This window comes from Pseudopipra pipra, chromosome 1, assembly GCF_036250125.1.
Source record: "Pseudopipra pipra isolate bDixPip1 chromosome 1, bDixPip1.hap1, whole genome shotgun sequence".
Taxonomy (NCBI): domain Eukaryota; kingdom Metazoa; phylum Chordata; class Aves; order Passeriformes; family Pipridae; genus Pseudopipra; species Pseudopipra pipra.
Genome location: NC_087549.1, coordinates 53,385,318 through 53,411,533, shown reverse-complemented (window position 1 = coordinate 53,411,533; position 26,216 = coordinate 53,385,318). Strand labels below are relative to the sequence as shown.

At 40.7% G+C, this 26,216-nt stretch overlaps 1 protein-coding gene across 1 annotated transcript in view; it reads right to left on the bottom strand.

Moving 5' to 3' along the window:
• GNAL (G protein subunit alpha L) overlaps positions 1 to 6,691 on the bottom strand; it is a 192,213-nt gene extending 185,522 nt beyond the window's left edge. The window contains exon 1 of the mRNA XM_064657008.1: positions 6,006 to 6,691. Coding sequence (XP_064513078.1) covers positions 6,006 to 6,474 — 469 coding nt within the window. The 5' untranslated portion in view covers positions 6,475 to 6,691. The remainder of the gene's footprint in view (positions 1 to 6,005) is intronic.
• Positions 6,692 to 26,216: the final 19,525 nt, after the last annotated feature.

The following is a 26,216-nucleotide window of genomic DNA, read 5'->3' as shown; positions in this document are numbered from 1 at the left end:
AGGCCAGGTACGAAGCTGCCTTTCTTCCAGATCCTCCCTTCCTGGGTATTTAAAAAGCAAACAAACAAACCACAACACCTTATTGATTTATTATCAGTCAAAAGAAAACATCCCAAGTATTAAAAAAACCCCACTCAGAACACTTGTGTCAGACAGTAGTAAGTAATGGCACACTAAGACAAAGCTTCTACCCATGAAGTGAAACCTGTGTTGATGACTGTAGCCCAACATGGATCTCACAGGGTTGAACAACCACGCAAGGCTGCAAATCTTAACCATAACCAATCTATTTTAAGTACCTACAAAAGGCTGATTTTATTAAGAATACACTAAGTAATAACTACTGACATACATTTCCATTTCTAAAAATAGATTATACCTTCAACAGAAGGCCACTTAAGGACTTTTTTGGACTGTGGCACCAGCCAACAGGCTGAGTAACTCCCACTCTGTGCTTTGTTTTACTAATCTGTTCAACCCATCAAGCGTCTACTTTAAGAAGAGCCTCTTATTGGCCACTACAAGAGATCCAAACCACACAAAATTTAAGAAAACCCTGACAGGTATTGTCAAGACTTCTCCAGCTCAAAACAGTAACTCAGAAGTCGCTACTCCTTCTATAAAGGGGGTAAGCAAAAGCTCTTATCTTGTTTGCACCATTTTGTTTCTCTACTACTATTAAAAATCCACGGAGAAGAACCATTTCCACACCATTCAGCAAAAGGAAAATATTTCTAGAACAGGTTTAACTATCAAATAAGCTAAACTTGGTATGCAGAGGGCAGGCCAGGTTTCTGCCACAGCTAAGACAGGCTGCTGGATTAAAAAGAGTAATTTTTTAAAAAATTAATTCAACTTTCTAAACTCAAATGGTACCTGAATTGAAAAAGTAAGTTGAAGGAAGCCATGACTTTTGGAAAAAAAAAAACCCACCAGTACATATTTCCCTAAATTTGTAGTTTCACTGAGTCAAAGAAAATAAAATGAAAAAAAAAATAAAATTATGTGTGTGTTGAGCAGTGGAAAGAGATGAGCATGGGAATACTGTTTCAAACTGTATTTCTTCTAAATTGGGGGGGAAAGGCATGGAGAAAGGGAAAACAAATATTCAAATCTAGGAGTTTTACATACTCTTTAAAATTTCTGCAGTCAATAAGTTACAAACGGTAATGGGACCTTAAAATGACAAAGAACATCCCAGCATAGTTTGCTTAATTAAGACACTATATTACAGTAAGTATTTGTGGAATACACACTGATATACAAAACTTGCCTACTAGTGGAAGTTCATACTACCTAAGTAGCAGCTGCAGAACCCATCCTTGCACAGCAGGGAAAGCCTCACAGCACTGCTACACTTAACATGGGAAAAAACAAAATAGTTCTTTTTTCTTAAATATTAAGTGATTAAAGACAAGCAAAATCAACCAAAGAACGGAAATCAGTTAAAAAATCTAAATACGGGCTAAATGCAGTTAGTTGTTAGTTTACAGGAAAAAGAAAAGTTAAGTATTGTAAGTCAGGGATTGCTTTCAGTACACTTAAACTCCCAAGTTAAGAACTAATTAAACTCTTCCTGGTGTCTCCCGCCTACTGGTTTCCTCACCTGGAGGAGTGCATATACCACTTCTTGTGATGCCATAAGTTACAACCAAAGCAGAAGAGCATTTTGGAAGAAATACAAATGATGCAAAGGATTGGGGATTATAGAAACCATTTACTTTATTACATTGGTCAGTATTTGCAGCCCATTATTCCAAAGTCCTGGAAATATCTGTTCCTACCAATTATATCTCCATGTTGAGACTACCTGGCTGTAGGGATCCTAAATCTGCCAATCTCATTTACAGACAAAGGAGGGCATCATCTCTGGTGGTAACAGAAAAACACCTCAAGCACACAGCCTTATGCAGACACAGGGAAAGTCTAACAGCCACTGTAAGATCAGAAACCCTCTTTGCAACAAAGTTTATTTCTGACAACAGTCCTTAGGTGTATAGTTAGAAAAACTAAAATAGCATTACTTTTACTATACATCTCTGAGTTTCTGGAATCTCCTGATTAGCAGTTTCCCAAGCTTGACAAGGCATCCTTGTGTTTGATTTCCATCAGTTCAGGGGAGTTATGTTTCCTGATATATTTTACATACTTTTGTACATAAACATCACCAAATATATCTAAATTTCACTATCAAGTCAATACTTAAATATCAGGTAAGCAGTTACAGTACCTTTTAAGTGAAGAAAATTACTATCTCCATTTTCCCTCTCTCAATCCCTACATCATTACTTTCAGTTTCTGTTGAATAGAAAAGCTTTTACCCAGAACACTTTCAGTTTCAGTTTAGCAGGGAAGTGTAAAATAATGTGTTCTGCTTGAGAAAGTCATCCAAACTTAGGACAGCAACCAAGAGTCAGGATAAATGGAAGAAAGAGGAGCCAGAGGTTAGGAGACAAGAGCTATGTAGTAAAAAAATTTCTATCTATAGCTTACTTCAACATTACATGAGCCTTAATTATACCACAATGGTTAACACTTTGTTTAAAGCCAATTCCCCTTCACCACACTTACTCACAAAATAGTTTAAAATATGAGACTGGGAATGAGAACATAAATTGCTTCTATAAAGTGATTTGTAGTGTTTCTACAGTTTCTAGGAAATCAGCAGCTAAAAACAGTCCTGTAGAAGAGAGTGATTACAATTCTCTAGAAAAAAAGACCAAACAGAAAACAAGACAGAAATCAAAGCTACAAGGCTATGATCAAGTCCTGTAAATCTGTGCAATAAATATGTACACCTAAAATAATCTTCATCTCAGGGTTCATAAAAGCATTCTAGAAATTCTGCACAGGTGAACATTTTCACTTACAAAAAGAAAAGGAAATAAAACCCCCACAAATAATACAAGTGCACAATAATCACTTCAATAATCATACAATCTCTGATTTTTTTAAAGTGGACATTAAGCAAGAAAGAGCGAACTGTGGTGGAAAGCTGGTTTCCATTTTTTGTGGATTCTTTTTCTTGCAAAAGAAAAACAAATAGACCCGAACAGCGTTTGCTGTTATTCCAGTGCAGCAGTAAAGCCTCTACATCACCTTTACAGCCACCTGATATATACACATCTATTAATGTGAGAGGCACAGACAGAGCTGATCTTGAGGACTTACTGCACACACCCTCCCTTTCACAACTGCTGGTTATGACAAAACACATTAAGTGTTTCCAAATGTAGGCTAGAGGAGAGCATCAAAACATCATGTGCAGCACGAGACATTAGTTGGGGGGAAGCTGTGGCAGGCAAGAACAGGCTCTTTGAGAGATATTTACCAACATACACTAAAAAAAAAAGCCTTTGAGACTTCATAATATCTTGGTAACTTACATGCACAGCTCATCACAAAGCTGATTGTTTTCATTGGACAGAATAAAAGAATCAGTGTGCTTTTAAGGAAAGGTCATTTTTAAACATTTAAAGAAGCTTCTCTTCTAATACACTACTTATTTAGACTCTAGAGATTCTTAGTGCTCTTACATTAGTGCATTTATTTGCATACCCTTTTGATATCTAGTAGTAGCATCTTAAAATATAGTCTGTGTTTTTCTCTAAAATTTCAATAATATCCTCTAAACTTGCCCCAGATGGTATAGAAGATATACAAGGACAAACACATATGAGGCTATTATTTACAAACTTGTGTTTAAAAAAAGAAACACAAAGCCCACGCCAACGCTGTTGCTCAACTTTGTTTGCTCTGTGACAGTGCTCTGCTGTCACTGCATTCACCATTTCATCTCTGCTATGCATTTCCTCCATGTTGATCTACAAAAATATTCCTCCTCTCTCTAGCAAAGGTATGCTTTTCAGGCTCACTCTGCCAGGAAGACCTTAGGGACAGGGATCCAGTTCTTTACCACCTGAAATGTTATAAAATATCAGGATGATAATATTCTTTATTCTAAGAGGCCTCTGTATACATCCTAAGTCTTTTCCTCTGTGAAAGATTGAAAAAGATTGCCTTATGCAATGCAATTTTGCTTTACTCCTTCTCTGACAAATAAGCCCTTCCACGTTCTAAATAATTTCCTCTTATCTGGAGCAGCGTTTCCACTTCTTTCAAACAGCAACACAAAGCACCTGCAGCTCTCCCTACATCCAAATCAAACATTTATATCAGGCCCTGATCTGCCAGGGCTGAAACAATAATCTAACATTTCCTCCCAGCAATATGGAGATCAAGAGAATCTATTTTGATTATGATACAGATTTAATACAAAATTCAACACAGACAGTCTCAAGAGTGTTGAGTTTCTTTCAGGGTGCCAAGGGTCACACATGGTTTATTTTTCAAATGGCATTGTTTCTGAACAGGTGTTTACTGCTCTGGTTTACTATGACAACCACTCATGTTATAGAATACACATAATATCTATTTGTCAGGATCCCTTTGTTCGAGCAATTACAATGCTCTCTAGAGGAAGGCCACCAACCAGTATCTCTGCCTTCTTGTAGCCATACTAGTCGCAACACATTTTCAGATGTTACAGGAGGAAAAAACATTAAAATTATTAATATTCCATTTAAAAAGGCATATTTTTAAGAGTTAATTACTGTAACAGTTCAAGAATCAGAAGAGACATTTTACAAATAATATTACTAATTCCATGGAGAATTACATCTTCTTCCTCTTCCCTTTTACTGGCTGTACTAGTATCCTACACTACTAGTACATTTTTGGAAGTGGAGCACTACAGTTCTGGCGAACATTGCTTATACCTTTTATGTGCTGCTGTATTCATATTTTCTCCTCCCCTTACCCACCAACAGGAATGAAGGAGTCCAGTGACATAAAGAAAGACGTAAAGACTACCCCAAATCTGGAATGCACATAGCTAAGCACCAAAACTTTGTACCACGCAACTTTACAAAAACAACTTTACATTAGCAAAGCAAGCTAATGCAAAAGCAAATCAGTATTTTCATGCTGACAGAAAACAGAGGTTTATGACCACAGCTAAGAGGCCAAATAAGCCCTCTGCTCAGACCATTAAAAAAAAAAAAAAGCCCTGCAGTATGACTGTTCTGTTTCCTGCAGGAAATGAGATGCTTGTATTAGATACCCCTGTGGTTTTCATACTGTAAATGTATCAGCTGGTACAAATCCTCTGGAGAGGACTATTAACTAATGCTTAGAAAGAGCAGTGGCAGTAGCAGACCACACGTAGCACCTCAGAGAAGAGGGGACAAAAGCTGACAAATCATCCTTAAAAAAATCTGAGAGCCAACAGCTGAAGAACACATCTTGTAGTTGAGGCGATGCCTGAGGAATGTGCATACCTACACCCGCTTATTTCCCCTTATTCCGCTCGCTGATTCTTTAAATAAGGAGCCTATTGCTCATCAGCACTCCTCTCATTTAGGAGCCTCAAGCCCACTGTAGCGCTCCTCACTAAGCCATTCCTGGTCACACGCAGCAGAGTAGGACCATCCACAGGCTACACACATCTTGTGCATGGCCATTTTTCCTCCTTTCTACTGTGGGTTTTTTTTTTCTCTGGGTCAATGTTTCTGAGCGAACTTCCCGCCCCGGGGGCGATGGGAGCAGCCCCCGGCCCGGGCAGGGCTCCTGTCCCCGGGCAGACCCCGCCGCTCCCCCTCCCGCATCGCTCCCGCCCGCCGGCCTGGGTGGAGCCGCTCGCCCTCGCAGGACAAGCGCCGATCGTGTTCTCCATTGCAAAACCACTGCCAGAGCCAGAAGGGAGGAGGAGAGACGAGGGGGAGGAGGAAAGGAAAAGAAGGTGTAAACCTGTCTAAGAGAAAGCCCGGGGACGGCCACGGCCGGGGGGCGGGAGGGCAGGGCCGGGCCAGGGAAAGGGCAGCGGGGAGACAAAGGAGGGATGGAGGGTGCCCAAAGAAAATAGGGGAAGCCGCGGAGGGGGCGCTGCCGGGGAGCCCCGCGGGGCACCTGCCCGCCCCGGCACACCCCCGCACACACACACGTACCGAGCAGCAGCAGGCGGTGCGTCTGCTTGTACTCCCGCTTCTGCTCCTTGAGCGCTCGGTCGATGCTCTTGCTGACTTTCCTCGCCTCCTTCTCCGCCTCCCGCTCCTCCAGGCGCAGCTTCTCCCAGGTCCTCTGCAGCGCCGGCGGCTGGTGCAGCGCCTGCTGCCGCGCCGCCTTTCCCCCGCCGCCCAGGCCGGGGCCGCCGGCCTTGGGCAGCGCCGGCTGCCGCTCGGGGGCCGCCCCGTTGCCGCCGCCGCCGCCGCCGTTCTGCAGCAGCAGCGGCGGCCCGTCCGTCTCCCCGCCAGGCTTACCGCCGGGCCGGAGCGGGACGCCGAGAGGCTGCGGCTGCGGGGCGGCGTGAGGCTCCGCCGGCACTTCGGGCTCCGAGGCGGCGCCGGCGCTGGAGATGGAGCCGCCGCCGCCGGCGTCGCCGAAGAGCCGCGGGCGCAGGCTGTAACAGAGCCCCATGGCTCGGTGCCGCCGCCGGGGACAGGCTGTATCGCGGCGGGGCTGGCCTCAGCGCTTCCCGCCGGCCGGGCAGGCGGCGGGCGGGGAAGGGGCGCCGCGGAGCCCCTCACGGCCCCGCTGGGCCATCTTGCATCTTCCTCCCGGGCGGCGGCGGCTCCTCGGCGCCGATCACCTGACACCGACCGAGCTGCCACCGCCGGGTCCACGTTACCGTAAATACCCCAGCGCCAGCCCACCGCGCAGCAACGCCGGGGGAAGGGCGGGGGCGCCCGCGCCCACACACAGGCGCACACACGCTCGCAGCCCCCTCCCCGTCCGCCCCTCCGCCCCCTCCCCGCCGCCTCGCCTCGGGGGTCGAGGGTCTCCCAAACCTCCCGCTCCGCGCCCTGGCTGGGAGACCCTCGCCCCCTCGCTGCCTACACCACCCGCCCTCCTTGTTTCCTCCTTCCCTCCTTGTTTCCTCCCTTCTGGAAGGGCCGCCGTGCCGCCTGTGTGAGCCCCGGGGGGTGCACGCACACCTCCTCGAGGTTAAGCCCCTGACAGACAGACATCCTCTCCCCCGGCATCCCTGGGGGACAAGCCGAGGCGGAGGCCTCTCGCGGAGAGGGACCCGCACGGTGACATCGGCCCCGAAGAGGCCGAGGCAGCCCCCGCCAGCCTCGGCATCCTCGCAGCTACAACGCGACTTCCAGCCCCTGAGCACACACACGCGGCTCTGCGCCCACGCGCTGACTAAGGATGCCGTGGGAGGAAGGCTTTGGGTGCGACGGTAGGAGAAAATAATAGGCAATGTTGGGGTTTGCTCGCTGTCTCAGGCAGTGTTGGCAGCAATAGTACTCCAGCAGCGTGCTGCTGTGGGCTCTGGAAGGAAGGCTGGTGCTTGAAGTCAGACGGTTCCAGGGCACTGGCAGCCCTTCTCACGAGAAGTCCTGGACAAATTCAGGTTACTTGGAACGTGTCTCAAATAGGCTCTCCTTCTGCTTCATCCATCTCTATGTTCTTCATAAGCTCAGCAGTCCTTTTTCAGTGGCATGTGGCTGCTGGATGAAACAGTGTCTCTGAATATTAAAGCAAAGGTCCGATTGTGTGTTCACTCTTATGAGCGACGTGTACCTTAACATAATTTAGTCTCCTACTTCAGTAGTATCGACCACATTCAGGGACCTCTTTATTCATTGGATTCTGTAATGACCTGTCTTATTAGGTCATTGGTTTTGTCTTCTATTTTTTCCAGTGACCAATATTGTATTAATAGATGCCACTATTTATATACTGCTGTATGATCAAGTGGAAGGAGGTACAATTCTTGTACTTTACAATTAACGAATTAGAGCAAATTGGGCATGGTTTTTAGTTTCTGGATATGGGAAACAGAATTGGTTTTGTGACAGATCTATTCGTGTCAAATGGTTTAGCAAATGTCCTGTAAAATATGTACTTACTAAGCAGTGAGTTGTGCATTAACATTTACTGGGAAAAAACCCCAAACATCACCCTACCTAGGCATAAAATAAATATATACCTTTTAACTGAAAGCATCAACTGTCTGTGATTGCACCACACAAAGGAAATATATAAAGAAAATATTAGCAGGATCCAGCACACTGTAGGCGTTCACTTATACTCTTCAAAATGCTTTCCAACTATTTGGACAGATGCCTTAGCTCCAAGAAGACCACCCCACAGCTGTTGCTTCTATTGCATGTTTTCATACATGACTCTATAGTGTACTGGTTGCGATCTTCTTGCAAAACATGTAAACGGTTACATCATAGCAGAGGGTGTTTCACCACTATTGCAGCGCTGCTGTGCCTTCTCTGGAAGCCTTTATGGACCACAGGAATATACTGTCTTCTAGGCTGTGAGTGAAAGATTTCAGCTTTCAGCTGAAAACAGAGCAGGAATTGGGATCAGAAGAATCTGAATGTTCAATGTGGACTGAATAGCCAGGATCCTGGGATTAGTGGCTGTAAACTTTCCAATGTAATTGGATCGCATAGGAGAATTCGCTACTCATCCAACAATACAATAAAACCATGGAAAAAAACCCCAACCCAAAGTAGTGGTGAAAATCAGGGATTTAATGCCCAAATGTCAATGCACATACCTAGTTTGTTGAAGCTGATCCATAGAGCTCAATGCATACAACAACATTTGCAGAATCATGAGCTGCTTTTCAAATAGTGGAAGAAATGCCATAATCTGTCCAAATGAGTTCAGATTAGGTAAAATTTATTCTACTAAAGTGCTCCTGAGCATGTACAATGTATGCTCAGTGAGTAAGAGGGAAGGTGAGTGATATATTCAGGGTTAGAGGAGAAACCTGGCAGAATATGCTCTGTAAAATCGCATGCTTTATAAATAATTTTGAAATAGCAGCCAGTGTATTAACAACTATGGATAGGTAGCATCCTTGAACTGCCAAACACTGATATAGATGCTCTACCTTATCAAATGTCAAATAAAGTATGTTAATTGAAAGATCCTTCAGTGAGCTACAAGAGTAAATTGGATCTTTAGGGAGAAGTATTCCATGATTTTTTTCTTCGGACTTCTCATAAAGAACAATAAGTAGCCTGTCTTCTCTCTTTCCCCAGAAGAACAGTAATCATCCCTACTTCTGGATTACCATGGACTGAGATTTTCAAGAATTTCAAGCGAGAAAGTCAGTATGATGCAGTTTTCTAATCTGAATACTCTTTGGAGAATCTTTCATGGAGAAATGTTCAGCATTTTCTAGGGTTAGTCATCCAAACCAGAAATTAATGACTGGCTTTGTTTTTCAGTAATACTTATTAGCTATGATTCTCATTGTGGTAACTGAAATTAGAACCATAAAATCATAGAGCAGCTCAGGACTGTTCTCTGGGGAAGGGATCCTTAAAAGTTCCTCTTGTCCAACCTTTCATGGGAAAGGTAGCCTATTACCTTGTTTAGCCATATCCTGAAAATCTCCAGTGCTGGGGACGTTGTTCTAGTGAATGGTTACTCTGTCTTTAAAAAAATTATTTCTTACATTGAAATGAAATGTGTCCTGGTGCAACTTGCACTCATTGTCTCTTGTCTTCTCCATATGGCTCCATGTGGTGCTCCTCTTTTCTCTTTGTGACTGCCCTTTAAATACAATAATACTGTGATGATGTTCCTCTTGAGCATTTTCTTCTCCAGGGAGAAGAGAAGGTCCTTCCTGAGCCTTCTCCAGGGAGAAGAGACCTAAGTCCTTTGGTCTCCTCACAGGGTGGGTTCTCCAGCCCTTGGACCATCTCTGTGGCCCTCTCTTGGACCCTCTCAAGTCCATCCACATCTTTTTGAATTGTGGGAACAGCTAATGAATATTTAGATCTGAACTTGAAGTAAAACACTTTAAACTGCTTTTTGTTTCTTGCTTTCAATATATAGTTCTACCTAAGAAATAAATAATTAGATGTGGTATCCAGTCATATGCAGCAGCAGGGTAGGTCCATGAGATGGCTCTACTTACTCCTAGGAGTAATACAAGTCTAGAAAATAAATCTATAAATATTATTCCTATGAAGAAGTGTCTTCCCTGTTTCTTAAAAAGGAGTGGAAATTATGCATTTACTGAACACTCATATGAAAATGTATTGTGTTCTTTTCCCAGTTTTATAATAATTTTGATTTGATAATTTACCTATACTATGTAGCTTTTTGGGATTTATACAGTGTTCCAAGTTTTAACCAAGAAATAAGTTTTTGATCAAACTCAAACAAATGTAGTAAATGCAGTTGCCTTGAAAATGTAACTGTGTGGGAATTAAAGAGACTCAGTTAAATGAATTTGTAAGAATTGTGACACGGCAAGGATCCTAAAGACAAGGAAAAGCTGTTCTGGGGCTGGATATTTGTTTCTTTTCTTGTTCTGATTAGTCACTGTATCAGTCAATGAGTTTATTCTGACTACAGTTTTGCCATATTGTTTTTCTATATCTTGGTCAGTATAATGCTATGAGGTCAGAACCTATAAACCCAGAACCTGCAGTGAGATATTTTTTCTAAATTATTTTGATATATTTTCCTCAAGCTTTTTCAGGAACTCAGTGATGATTAAAGAGGAAAACTATGCAATAGAATAAAAAAAAAAAGTAGAAAAACATGCTGTGGCAAGTACTAGATATTTGAAAAACTCCTGTCGAGGTTAATTTTCCTCATGGATAAAGGGTCTAGGATTTATCCAGGGATTTATCAGATGATGAACATCTCTTTTCTTCTTTGATAGGCACTTGTCAAAAGCCTACTTGCTTCTTGTGGGACAGATACTATTAATCTTGTTCTTAAGATTTACAATAAACACTGGTATGCCTCTGCTGCCCTACTGTATCATTACTAGTATATGGGAAGAAGAAAATACTGCTCTTTGATACATGCTTTGCTCTCTAAAGGCTGGAATCTATGTTGCTGATAGAAAATTTACCAGTAAGCACAACTACAATAACAAATCTCTATGTGAAATGTACAGAGATTAGATAAGTCTCCTGATTTCCTACAAATCTCAAGTCATCCAAAGACAGAAGACCACTCAAAAGACAGAAAACTGTCTCTTTTTCCCTGGTCTTCTTTACAGGACACTGCAGGATTTATAACTCGTCCTTCCGACACACAGAGACACAGATACAAACTCTCCCCATCCCCCCTCACTCTGTTTTCACAGAACTCCAACCTTCACCACAAATTTTATATGCCACTTTTACTGGCTGCTTGAAGATTTTTAAAGTGGAAAAACAAGCCTTATAGTGGGAATTCAGCTACAAAAGTAATAGCTGTAGAGCAACAGTTATTCAAACCAAATTTTATCAAATCATCTCTCACTCATCACCATGGTATTTTTTTGCAACTTCTCATATCTGAGCATGATAGCAGTAAAACCATCTATCACTTCTTTTTTGGAGAGCTTCTTTCATATAAATACTGTTAAAAAAATAACAACCCTTAGAGTAGTCTCCTTAAAGTGTCCTGATGAAAAAAAGGATATAGGTTTATTGAAAGTGGGGCCATTAGTGCCACTTGTATTAAAGTTGCCTTGTACCTCCCATTGTTAGACAGTATCTGTCTTTGCTTAAAACTGTACAAAAATGGGATTTGGTCTAGAGTTCAGCATCTGTGGAAAGAAACCTGTCTCAACATGAATGTTTTTGTTTGGTTTAACTTCCAAAATAAATCAGCCATTTTCACCAATAGTTTAATGAGAAACATACTGTTGCCATGTAAAACCATCTTACTGACTTTCAGAAGGACTAATAGATTATCTTTCTTGTATCAGTCATGGTAGCTCTTTTTGCTTTAAGAGAAGTGATTACCAGTATATAGAAGACATTTTAAGCAATGTTGGAGTAGAGAAGCTTAAGGGAATTTACTGGAAGTACCAAAATAAGATAAAGTAGGTCAGCTTGCTTGAAAACTAGGTTCTGAGCAAGTGAAGTACAAAAACAGTTAGAAAGAGATTTAAAATGCAAATTGTGGGATAAGGTAATTTTCTGTGGTACTGTATTAAACAGGGAAGGGCAGAAGCAAAACAAACCAAACTGAAGTTTTTGTATGCTTAACAGCGCTATCAGATAACATAATGCACTCTTGTCAGAGGCATAACTGTTGATTTCTCTGTAGCACTGAGCTTGTTGCTACCTCTAAAGCAATGAGGGTCCTAATGATCTCTTTCAAATATCTTTGTAAAGATTTCTTTAAAAAGTCTGCTGACCCGTGGCATTGAATCAGGGGCTTGTAATATTTTTTTGTGTCATGAATATGGTTTTTACTCTGAGAAAAACTGTTCTAATCTGAACAAATTGTAGCACTTTTAAAACTGTGACTTGAACAATCTGAAACACAGAGCAGAAAGCCATCATGGATTTCTTCTGCAATGAGGAACAGTCCTACTTGTTACAGACCTGATCTAGGCGGAGGGAAAGGACACGGCTTCGGGAACATTTCTATTAAAAGATTCTGATCCTATTTTGTGTGTGAATAATGTATGTATCTATCACGTACCGCATTTCTTTTAAGTCAGGGAAGCATGCTTTATCTGTGCAACCTCAATTCATTTCCATATAAATATTCATCATGATGCAGTCTTCACACAAACAACTTCTCCAGACTGAGCTGTTTGTTTTGGGGACTCTCTGCTCTTGATATGAGCAGCCAGCAGATCTGTAAAAGAAGTCTTAGGTACAGGGATTTCTGGAACCTTCTGGATAACTGGAAAAAGTATTTTATTTTAGAAGATCTTTTTAGACTACTGCTTCAATGCAAAAACTAAATTAAGGCAAGAGAACAAAAAACAGATGAGCTGGTGCATAAATGTAGATCATCATACAAACTTTACCTTTCATTTTAATATTAGGCAAATTATTCTTTCCATTTCAATTGAGAATCAACATAAAAATATACTGAATAATAGAATAATAGAAAAGGAGAGGAACTCTGGGTATCATAGTTCAAATATGAATTTTGGAGGCTAATAAAAAGAGAGAACAACAATATAAGCAGGCATTGACAAAAAAGTTTGGTTCATAAAGTAATTATTTTCTGCAATGCTTTTTTTTTTTGGTGAAAATTGGCAGAATTGTTAAAATCAGAATACTCAATCCAAAAATTAAATTAGACTACATCAGGATTGACAGTTCCTTCCAAGACTAGCCACTTAACAGGAAATATATTACACTAGGGAAACCAGTGAAAATAGGAAATAATTAATCAATGCTTATTGTAGAAATCAAAGAGAAAATGCAGGAAGAAATATTAAATGTAGTGCAGCCTTTATAAAAACATGCAAACATGATGTTTGTCTTAGGTTAAAAATTTTGAAGTAGTTCTAGCAGAAGACAAATGTTCTTGTATTTTTATGGGTAGCAAAATTAATTGTTATTTCTTTTTACTGAGAAATCCACTCAGTGGTGGAAACCCCAGAGCAATTTTTATGATTGTTATAATAGTTTTTTAGTCCTTTGTTTTCTAGATTCCTAGTACTAATTTAATTTAATTGGCCTGTGCATCAACACAGAAGAAACTTTCCTATTCCTTTCTTCTCCCATCTTACTCTCATTCATTTTTTGATTTAAGGAAATAAATTGGGAACCTGAATTCTCAGCAGCCTTCCTACACTTCTCAGGATTGGCCCAACAGAGAAGTTTGAATACCTCAAAAATATGGCCTCTTCTACATTTCTCATTGCTGGGGAGAGACTGTCCCTTTTAAGCAGCTTTATGAAAACCCCAAAATCTAGACTGATACAAGGTTTCCTCTCCTTAGAGAATGTAAACAGAGAAGATCATCTGCTTTCCTCATCTTCTACTTTTCTCTGCTTTTTAGCCTTCGTTCTCTTCTTTGAATAGGAATATCAGGCAGCTTTCAAGAATACAAATATGTTTAAAGTCAAAGTACTACTAAAAATAGGCTGTAAATAGTTCTACTGTCTCAATCCTCTGCGCATGCCTGGTTGTTCCTCGGGACAACATGCATTCATTCCCCTGCATTGCTTAGTTTCAGGTGACATTGGCATTAGATTTCTACGATTTCTCACAAAGGAAAAGTTTCCAGCCTTACAGAAGATCTCCCACAAATGAAATCCCTCAAGTGAGTTGTTGGTAGCTCCTAGACAGCAAGCTAGAACGAAGCCTTTCATCTTTCTATTTCTTATTTTAAAGAGGTTCTACCCAGGTGATATAATAGAAAGGTTTGGTCGTTTTTTGCTAAAGATTTTCATTAAATCTTCATGCTTATTATTAAATACTTCTGTGACACAAAGGTTCTGCAGAGTCTCTGAATACCCCGGTTTCTCTTGCATAGATGCCTGCTTATGGCAAAAGTTTATTAACACAAACTTATGTAGCTGTTAGGTAATATTTATTTTTTATGTGCTAGTAGCAGAGATGATGTGAAGATGTGAAATGATGCAGAGAAGCTTATGCTTAAGAATATACAAAAGGACTTCATATTTAGAAAAGAGAAGAAAATTACAGAAAACCCAATTTCACATGAGCAGTTTTGGAGGAGCATTTGAATCCCAAAGGGTGATAAATATCATCACTATGTAATTTAAAAAAACCCTACATATTTCTACCCTTAATAATGGCTTGTATACTTTAGTTTCACTATGCTTTAGCTGACAGTGTCACTAATTTCTATCTGATTTCACTTAAGGTATGTTAAAAAGCAGTGCTGTGACAAACAGAGCTTCCTGGTTGTATAGCAATGGGCATCTGCTTTCTGTATATTAGTTTTCCTCCAGTGGCTGTTATGAGCAACTTCAGGTCCAACATGAGATTTAACTAAGCAGTAGTTAGTTTGGGTCTTACAGTAGGATCTTGAAAAAAATTATACCATTTTTCATGCCTAAATGGCCTTAATGAAGGCTTTACTATTATGCAAGTGTAGAATTCAGTCATTCTTCTCTAAAAGGGACATATTTTTGTACTTAATGTAGAGTGCATAGCTTTCAGCACTGTTCTCTAGTCCTAGATTATGCAGGTCATGAGGTTATTAACACCCTGAAACCAGGGTGTACAGGCAGGAAAAGACTGGTAAAAAATGTAGTACTAGCATGGGCAGGAGTTGTTGTTCTATTTCTTGCGTTGTGGCTACAGACCTTTTTTCTTCTATAATAGTGGTGAGTAGCAAGGCCACCACTGGAAAGTGTCTTAGGCATTTTTAATTGTCAACACTATAGCCAGAAAACACTATAGCTCAAAACTCTGGGAGGTTCATCAGGCTATGGTTCATTTCCTCTGATAATGCTTAATAACTTCCTGTGATGTTAGTGAGGGAATTGCATGTATCAGTTTCAAGTGGATTATGTTCCCTCTGTCTAATTTCTTTATTATTAATTAATATTAATAATAAATTTGATTTTTTTTCTTGGTAGCAAGGTCAAATCAGGCTGTTAGAAGCAAAATTAGGGAGCAAAGCATCCACCATTCTGCTGAACTTCTGCCTAGACTATGTAGGCAGAGATGGGTCCTAGGGCTTTTCTACCATTCCTGCCTCTAGGATATGTTCTGAAGCTGCCCAGCTGCTTGAACAGATAGCATGCATGGCCCAGGCCTTTTTCTGATGGCTATGCTTGGGCATGAGGGCAAGATCTGAAGTTCAGACAAGTTTGTAACTATTTCTAGTGCCTTCAGTGCCCATGCAGGGGGCAGAGATCCTGGAACAGGGTTTCATATTTGTGGTTGTGGCAGGTGCACACACACCCCACATTCACTCCCAGCCGATACCTGGTGGACCTCAACCTTTCGTGCCCGTATTTTCTCCCCTTACGGCACCACACCATGGCTGTGGCATGCACAACATGACCTCCACCACCTCACCCTGTCCCTGCCCAGTGGCAGGAACAAAGGCAGGACCTCTTGATGAACAGACTGGGTCCCCAGCCAATGAGAAGCCTTGGTCCAGAGAAGTTTCTGGACCATCACCATGTGTGACCATGAGCCCTGATCCAACCAAGTTGTAGAATCGTAGAATCATTAAGGTTGGAAAAGACCTCCAAGATCATTGAATCTAGCCATTAACCCAACACTGCTGTGTTCACCACTAAACCAGGTCCCCAAATGCCACATGTACACATTTTTTGAACGCTTCCAGGGTTGGTGACTCAACAACTTGCTTGGGTAGCCTATTCTAATGCCTGACCACCCTCTTGGTGAAGAAATTTTTCCTAATATCCAATTGAAACCTCCCCTGGTGCAATTTGAGGCCATTTCCTCTTGTTCTGTCACTTGTTACATGGGAGGAGAGACCTGGCCCCCACTTTGCTACATCCTCTTTTCAGGTAGCCTGGAAAATGATAAGGTCTCCCCTAAGCCTCCTTTTCTCCAGATTAAACAATCCCAGCTCCCTTAGCTTCTCCTCTTAAGACTTGTGCTCTAGACCACCAGATTCATAGCCCTTCTTTAGAGATGCAAATGGCCAGATGCAAATGGTTTTCCTTGGAGCAGTGGTTCTGTGAGGGGAAGCCCTCCCCTTGGGATGATACCAAAGGACATTTCCCAGTACTGAGTGCCCTCACCCCCACCCCTCTTCCTGAGTGACCATTTTACTACTGGACACCCTTGAGGGATTCTGTGACCCTTTGGGTGAAGCGAATTGATCTTCTGGTTACCCCTGAGTGAGAGGCCTCCCCTGTGTGTGTGAGTGAGTGCATGTGCACTTTGGGTCATCTTTCTTGTCTGTGTAGTGACAATATCCCTAACTGGTACACCAGACCTGTAACTTGTTAAATGTCAGTGGAGCATCATTATAGTTACTGCTCTTGTTTGTTAGTTTTGGCCACTGGTTTTGGTTGCAAATTAAAGTTCATCTGTGTTTGTTGCCTTTGTGAAGTTGTTTTTGTGTACCTCTGTGACAGTGATAGACTTCTTTTTGCAGCTGAAGACACTTTGCACTTGCCAATCACCGTAGTCAACAATTTTGATTAGAATTATGTCTCCTGCTTTTGGAACTGGAAACTACAGACTTCAAGAATGCTGATGTGGGATAAGGACTCTAATCCACTCTCTCTCCTGTCTTCTGGGAAAAACAGATGGTCATAGAATCCAGAGGAGGTACTCAGAGCTCTTTTGCCTTCTTTCCCCATCATTTTAGGAGTCTGGTGATGCCTGTGGGAACAGAGCAGCTGATACTGTTTCTATAAGATATAAGAAGTTCCAGATCTATAAGAGAGACTCAGTAGCATGGGAAAACTCTGTTTTTTCCTGCTCTTTTATGAAAGACAGCCTTACTCTTTTCCCACTTCTTATACAATACAGTTTCTCAGGGCTTTGTTTAATTATCCCTTTACTTGATCCTGCAAAGAGATGTGCCTTTCAAGAAACTGAGATATATGCAAGTTATCAGTACAGAAAAGTGACTACTGCTCAATTGGATTTTGGATACTGAATGAAGGAGACTATCAGAGTCTTTGGCTCCAAAGACAGGGCCAGAAGAAAAGGAAATACTTGAGTATTGTGTTCAGTTCTGGGCCCCTCAGTTCAGAAAGGATATTGAGGTGCTGGAGCGGGTCCAGAGAAGAGCAACAAGGCTGGTGAAGGGACTGGAGCATAAGTCCTATGGGGAGAGGCTGAGGGAGCTGGGGTTGTTTAGCCTGGAGAAGAGGAGGCTCAGAGGTGACCTCATCACTGTCTATAACTACCTGAAGGGAAGTTCTAGCCAGGTGGGGGTTGGTCTCTTCTCTCAGGCACTCAGCAATAGGACAAGGGGGCACGGGCTTAAGCTCCGCCAGGGGAAATTTAAGTTGGATATCAGGAGAAAATTCTTTACAGAGAGAGTGATCAGGCATTGGAATGGGCTGCCCAGAGAGGTGGTGGATTCACCATCCCTGGAGATTTTTAAACGCAGATTGGACGTGGCACTGAGTGCCATGATCTAGTAAATGGACTGGATTTGGATTTGGACCAAGGGTTGGACTCGATGATCTCGGAGGTCTTTTCCAACCCAATCGATTCTATGATTCTATGAAAGAAAACAGTATATGGAGAACAAAAGTGTTCTGGAAGGTTGTGTGGGTAGAGTGGTTTGGAAAGCTGAAAAGGATACAAAGGCTTTGAAAGTCATTAATCTAGTGTTGGCTTTGTAGGTCTCAAGACTAAAGTTCCATCACTTACCATAAACTTGCAGTGGTTTCATATGTACATTGGATATGTTTCCATAGTGAGAATTAGGAGAGAGCTCAAAATCAAAACTTTAAAAAATCCTAGGTTTTCATTTGTGCTGGGCTATTATAAATCTTGCTAGATATATTTGAATCCTGATTGTAAGTCAGAATCCTCCATTACACTATTTCATATGTGATTTTTTGTTGAAAAACCCCCCAAACAACAAGCAAACTCTCTAAAATTGCATCATCCTAACTGGCAGCAAACAACTTTCTATACTGTTCTTGGCAATTTCTTCTATCAAATAAGGCCAACTTGGAGAAAAGCTTTTGTAGAATAAAGGAGGTAGGACTGTACATGTGCATTTTTCTACAGTGGGGTGGTGACTAAGTCCAGCCCAGTGCCAGCCAGTGCAAGCAGTGAATGGCAAGGAAAGTAATTTCTTTAGAAGAATGCTCTGTTCCTACTTGAAACCTCTAGACAGACCTCACTCTTAGTTGGAGATTAGCCTTTGTTTGAGGAAATGAATCCCTTTACTTCTAAACTACCCTACCAAGCTGTCCTTGTCTTTCTCTCTTATTTCTTTTGATGAATAAAAAATTACATTACAGAGTAAAAGTGATGTCTATGAGATAATTCAAAAACATCTACAGTATGTCTCTTCATGTTCACACTTTCCTGTCATTTTGGTCACATATCTTATGCAACAAGCTGCACAACATAAATGCAGTCTTTTCCAGAAATATGCCCATGTACACCATATAAAGTTGATGTTATATTGCACTTTTTAATTGTACTAGTTAAAATTTTGTCTGTTTAGATGACTTAATGGGCTGCTTAATTTTTCAGCACACACCTTTTCTTGACAAGTGCATTTACAAGGTAACTATTGGGACAAGAGAAGATTCTGCACCAGATGTTTCCAAAACATCCTTGAGATATAAGTAAAGCAAAATGGTTTCTTTGAATCTATCACAATATCCCTAAAATAAGGGGGAAGAGGTCAGTTCATCTAGAATCCACTGTCACTCGGAAGTGACTGCTTATTGTCAGAAGTCTGATATATGTTAATCCTATTCGTATATCTGTGTAAAGTAGCATTGTTGTCCTGTGTCCTTTCATGCATGTTTATATGAAATGCATCAAGTAGTTTATGAAGAGAGTTCATAGCAAAGTGTGAATATTTCTCAAGTTCAAGACTAAAAGCACCATGCCACTTGAAAACTTAGTTTTTTGTACTATATTTGCCAGTGCAATAATAATATGAAATGCCTGTTTGGTAAATGTCACTCTTAAACAAGGCCAAGGGAACTTTAACATCTCCAGAGTAGGAGTTGTATTAGTGGGTCAGGTTAAATGTAATAAGGAGGAAGCTGAACCTTAGTAACTGATGAAGATGTGATCTGGACCATAAAATAAAGAAGGGGCATTTGGTGCTGACTTTCCTTTCATGAAGACTAGCTCATGGTGTTGAAAGTACATGAGAAGCAAGGTCCAATAGCCAGGCAAAACCAGCCAATGCTAGCTGAGCTTGCAGGAGAAGAGAAAGCTGTCAGCGATAGCCAGATGTGCAAAGGTTACTGGTCATTTCTGTCAAGCTCTCTTTTTGTAAACCTTTGTGAACTGTTCAATTTACTTTGTATTCAAAAGCTTCCACAATGAGGAGTACAACTAAACACTTCAAGTACAGAGAAAGCTTGTGAGAGAACCTTGTTAGAAAAACCCAAAACCCATATCTCCTTACACACAGTATGTTATCTTTTGGACGGAGCCTCTGATAAACAAAACTCAACCATCAACAACTACCAAGGCAGAGGACACAAAACAGTTTCTTCTTCTGTTCTCCTTGCAGATAAGTTGTTGTAAGGGACAAGGCTGCCATAGGAAGCTATAAAATGTATGTCCTTGTTCCCTTGTCAGCAAGATGGCTCTGATCACTGCTGGGGACCAAATCTCTTCTCTGGATGTTCATTGCGCAACTGTGTAGTAGGTGTGAGTGTCCACAGCCTCTGAGGTGCCAAATTCTGCTGGAATGATTAGAAATCTCTGTTTTGGAGCAGAGCCATAACACCAATGGGATTGCTTTTAGCTGTTCCTGTACTCAAATAAGACACAGGAAACATGCTCTGTGTTCTCTGGACTGTCTTTGATCAGCTTCAGGGAAAATAATTATAGCTTGTAATTTATGCAAAGCATCTGGGGACAATTTCAACTAACAGTGGAAAACCAACTAGGCAAAAATGTCATTTTGTATAAAACATTTGTGGTAAAAATATCTGTGTATGTACCTTTGGACACTAGAAGGATTTTGGGCCCAAATTATTTCTGTTTGGCACACAACAAAATGAAAAGGGGAATAGTGCTCTCTTTTGCCTTTTTTATGATCTGTGGCAACTTAGCTCAGCTATTTAGACATTGTCAGGACACAGTATCATAACATCTACAATGACATCAAAGAATGAACAGTTTTTACATAAATAACTTAAAAACCCTAAAACATAAAAAGCCAATTATTTTAATCGAGAGGTAATATTAATATTGATTTCATTAAACTTATTAATAATATCAGTATACATTATAATATATAACATGATGCAATAGAATTATTAATTATGGCTATCATTACTAATAACATTGAATATATTAGTATTTATTGACTGAAATAATATAGATTTAAATATTATAAAACTCCAAATACTTAGTCTAGCTGGATGGCACATTTTTGGTTTTTTTTTTTTTTTTTGTTATGGTGTGCAAAGAGCAACAATTAATCTGGGATTTGACCTCTTCATATGCAAGCAAATATGCAAGGACAAGGCATGCCAAAATACACTGCAAAAGGAAGCAGAGTAAGATAGCTGCAGGTTTTCAAACCTTGTATATGTTGAAAGTTGGTGTCGGAAAAACTGTTTATTTTTATTTTAGAGAGGAAATAAAGAAAAAAAAAAAGACTCCCTGTTACACTTTGGCACTTTGCCTGTCTCAGCTTTGATGGAGCGGCAAGCACCCTGCAGTCTTCCTGGAGCAGCAGCAGGGCTCCAAAGTCGGGGGTACGATCCTACATGGAAAAGAGCTGCTGGAGTTCTGCTGGGGTTTGTTTTAGTCATAGAATCATATAATAGAATCAACTGGGTTGGAAAAGACCTACGAGATCATCAAGTTCAACCCTTGATCCAACACTGCTGTGATTACTAGACCATTGCACTAGGTGCCACATCCAGTCTCGTCTTAAAATCCTCCAGGGATGGTGAATACACCACCAGCTCCCTGGGCAGCCCATTTCAATGTCTGATTACTCTCTCTGTAACAAAAATTTCTTCCTAATATCCAACCTTAGCTTCCCCTGGCAGAGCATATCGTGCCCTCTTGTCCTGCTGCTGATTGCCTGGGAGAAGAGACTGACGCCCACCTGGTTACAACCTCCTTTCAGGTACTTGTAGAGAGTGATGAGGTCTCCCCTGAGCCTCCTCTTCTCCAGGCTAAACAACCCCAGCTCCCTCAGCTGCTTCTCATAGGACTTGTCCTCGAGTCCCTTCACCAGCCTTATTGCTCTTCTCTGGACCTGCTCCAGCACCTCAATATCCTTCCTGAACTGAGGGGCCCGGAACTGGACACAGTACTCCAGGTGTGGCCTAACTAGTGCCAAGTATTTCTGCTGGCCACACTGTTCCCGATACAGGCCAGGATGCCATTGGCTTTCTTGGCCACCTGGGAACACTGCTGGCTCATGTTCAATCCAGGTTTTTGTCAATCCAAACTCCCAGGTCTCTTTCTGCCTGGCTGCTCTCCAGCCACTCTGTCCCCAGCCTGTAGCGCTGCGTGGGGTTGTTGTGGCCAAAATGCAGGACCTAGCACTTGGCCTTGTTGAACCTACACAAGGTCTTGCTGTCCCCCTATCCCATCCAGAATGGGAGTTTTGTGTCAGAGCGGAAAAAAAAGCCATTTTGGGAGATGTTGTTTGGACACCCCACATGGCTGGCTGTGAGGCCTGGGCTCTGCTCCAGCAGTCACACAGATGATGCAGTACTGTTTGGGACATTTTTCTATACTAGCTTTCTTCCAGCTTTGCTTATTTCATCTTTATTAAGTTGTCAGCTTACTGGTGCAGGTCTGTCCATCTCAGTTCTTGAGGTGCACCACTTAGTGTTGTCTGAGGGCAAAACCTAGGGGTTGTATCATAACATAATATGCTATTGTTACGACCCACACGAGGAAAAGGGGGGGGGGGGTAACTCAGGTTTTCATCAATAATTCCCTTCGGGTGGATTAAAGTGAAATGACACTAAATAATCGGTGTCTGAAAACAAAGTTTATTTTAACAATTTTGTATCAACAAGTATGCTAGCGTTTTGGGTGTTGCCATAAAACAATGCAACATAGAGATAACTTTTGGGGGGGGAGAAACTGTTTAGGGAGAGAAAAAACAGGATGAGAGTAAGGGAAAAGAGAAGCTGAGAGTGCAAAAGAAATGGACATAGTCACTGCCCACTGGATCCAGCGATGCTTGAGAGCGATGGTCTTGATTCGCAGGCGGTGGGGGAGAAGGAGAACCCAAAGTCCCAAAGTCACCAGTCAGTTTATATACCCTCAGCATGCTTTTGCACCTCCCTGGGATGAGGAGTTGTTTGCCTTTTTAGGGTTTAGCACTGGAGGGAGGGATGGGCCCGATTTCCCACCTGAGGTATCTTCTTGCCTTTTTAGGGCTTAGCACTGAGGGTATGCGCTCAACTGTCCATCTGGGATATCTCCTTGCCTTTTTTAGGGCAAAAGTCAAAGCCTGCAAACTCCTGGAATGCATAAATCATTAACCATTTCAGTCTCTGACAGCTATATCATAGCATCTTACCTTAATAATCACTCTGTTACTGCAGTGAAAGAACAGGGTTAAGTGTGCACGTCATTACCCCTGTTGCTTCTTAATTGACTGAAAGAATCAATTTCCATTTTTCACATGCATTTATTTTTTACAACTCATTGATTACATCGTGCTCAGCATTTTAATCTGTTTCTCTGTTAAAATGATGTTTTTTACTTGGTGCTTGTAGCTTCAGTGATATGGTTATTTACAAGGAACGTAACTGATACTCTGAACTAACCCCAGGTCTAAGAATAGAATGTTCAAATTTACAAAATATTGTGCTTTGTTAACTTAGGGCTCTACATTGTGTTCAGGTAGGGTACATTCATCTTCAGTATATTGCCCTTCTGTCACTCTCTGATAAGGTATTCTAAAAAATAACAATCATGCTGAAGCAACCTATATGAGTGAGATCCAGGAAAGAAATGTACAGCCCAGCTTACTACAGAACCTACTAGATACACATTCAAAATTTAGAATCCACATTTAAAATTAGGTGATTAGCTGGTTTTTTTGTTATGAATTACCCAGTTTAGCTTGAATTCCACTCTCACATAAATCCACTGTCACTTTCGTGATGACAGCCTTCTGCACGTACTGGTTGCAAGGCTTTCAGACTTTCTTGGTAATGTCCAGACTTAAAAGTAATCTTTGACTTGAGTTCCTACATATACCTTTAGAGACTTCAGCAATACCATGGAGGATCTAAGCAGCGAAAGAGGAGATACTAAGCAGGAAAAATATTGGTGGAGTGGACTGGCAACTGTTATCATTAAAGAACAAGTGGGCAGAAGTAATTGTTTAGATATATTGTGTCTAGCGGTATGACTCAGGCAGCAGGATTCAACCATACTCCCAGATAAAAGTTATTGTGTACTTATTCACTGGATCAACTTTATCCATCCAACTTGTCTATATTAATATGCTGGGAATGTTACATGTCTTTGAGGGTGACCAAATATAGACAAGGAAAAAGAAAGAAAATGTCAGTACATCTGTGTGAAAGCAATTCAACCATTCATTTCCCTTCATGGATTCAGGAAAAATATTTGCTATTGGACTCTGGGTGAGTTACTAGATTTTTTTGGTTATGAAAGTGACCACAGATCAACTTTACATCATCTTTGAATACATAGCAGAATGCCCCAGTTTTTAGATGTGTTATAAACACTCAGATTTCTCCTATGTAATATAATATAAATTGGTACTTAATTCTGTGTCTGGGTTTGGGCTAATACTCTGAATGCAAAACATTTTCATCCTCATTTTTCTATTTATGCAAATGAAAAGATATCAGTAATTAGACCAACTGAAATTATCTGAGATACAGAAGATTTAGAACAACTGAGAATTGCAGAAGACTACTGTTGCTAGCTAAATTAAAATCCACAGAAGCAGCATGATCACACTTTATTAAGAATAACCCAACAACATTGGGTTGATGACTACATCAGCTTCTTCTTAGAAGAAAGACAATGACTCTTTATGGTTCACTGAATTTTCACTATTTTAACTTGCCTTAGCAGCCTAGTTAATCCAGATGAACCTTATGTTTTTTTGGTTTTCATTTCTAGTGTTGAAAGAGATGAGGTCCCTTTCTTAGGAAGTTTGTGGGCAGGTTTCCTGGCATCTTTAGGAAGAAATTGGAAAAAAGTGGTCAGGAAAGTTGATATTTAATGGCTATTTTTATTAATAATAGCTCCATCTCCACATTTTTTTTATTATTTTGAAATATTTCTAGACTTTTTTTTGTGGAATGATACTTGCTATTGGGGACTTTGAGCCCAGCACTTCGAGCTTGAGTGGGTTTTGAGCCCACTTTTTATGTGGTAAACTAAAATAGGCATGAAATCAAGATTCTCATTCAAATAGTACCATAGCTTTAGCTATTATTATCCACTATTAAAATATTATTTCCAAAATATCCAGCCCTTTTTCAACTGTGAAGTCTCAAAAAGTTTTATGAGTACAGCTTGGCTTCATGATGCCTCGCAGGCACACCATTTATTTATTTTGCTTATTACTGATAACAGTGAGGTGTGTGTTTCTCTTTCATATAGCATCTTTGCATATTCCCACTGTTTTTTCTCCATCTTTACATAGGTCATTTGGTAGTGGACCTTAGAGGTATAGAAAAGTGTAGGGGGAGAAACCATTTTCTGTGTAATTGGTCTCTGTATTTGATCTGGAAAGAGAATAAATGTTTTTGAGAAGGAAATTTTGTTTTAACATTTCTGAATTGAAAATTCAAAGAACATAAAAAATACTAAAAAATAACTACTGCAAGTATTTTTTTAACAATGGAATAAGGCAAAAAGGTGGTTGTTCACCTTACTGTGTAGGTAAGCCCAGCCACCTGCAAACTTTTGGAGAGTTACATGTCTTGGCTCCGTTATAGCAGAAGGGGGCAATGTCGGCCTTAGAAAGAGAATTTTTCTCTTACCCTCAGTCTAACTAAATGCCATACCTAAGGCTAGAAGTAACACCGATTTCATAAAGAGCAAAGAACTGCTTTGTCATAGAGCTGCTTCACAGGAGGGCTGACTTTTCATCAATTTACTTAACTAAAGTTGTGAGTCTACCAGATGGTATATAATGATTTTTTCATCCTGATTCCAGCCCAGGGAATGTCATAGCTTTCATAAACTTCATAATTACATTAGAAATATGCAGTGATTTCCAAACTTTATAGCAGCTATTGGGTCACACTTTTTACACATTTTAATTTATATTTTCCGTTTCAATCCGGGATTCAATGAGGTATAAATCTCTCTTCCATGAATTTCTAGCATTCCTGCTAAGAAACAAAAAAAAAGTCTTGATTATTTTTTCCTTTTCTTTCGCACTGTTATGCATGTATAGCAGACATTTGGATCAACTCTCTACAACCATTTAATATAAAACTCCTGTGTTTGACTGTATGAAAAAGCTGCCATGCTGGTTCTCAAGAAACACTGTTTCATCAATTCAACATAATGTTACCAAGGTGGCAGAAAATAGCTAATTTGACATATTCGTACATACTTTCAGAAAACAGAGAGAGATGAATTGTCATTGTTGTATCATTGGGAATATTCAATACTGTTTTCAAAAACAATTATTTGTTTTTCTTAAAGTTGCATTGATTGAATGTCTTATTTATTAAATGATTTGAAACCCTCATAGTCCCTCAGCCAGTTTTGCAGCTGCCTTCTCTGTGCCACTGAGACCAGAGCCAAGAAAAGGAAGCGAAGGAGAAGTACTTGTGCCTTCCTCTAACTCTTGTCACTAGCCCAAAATAA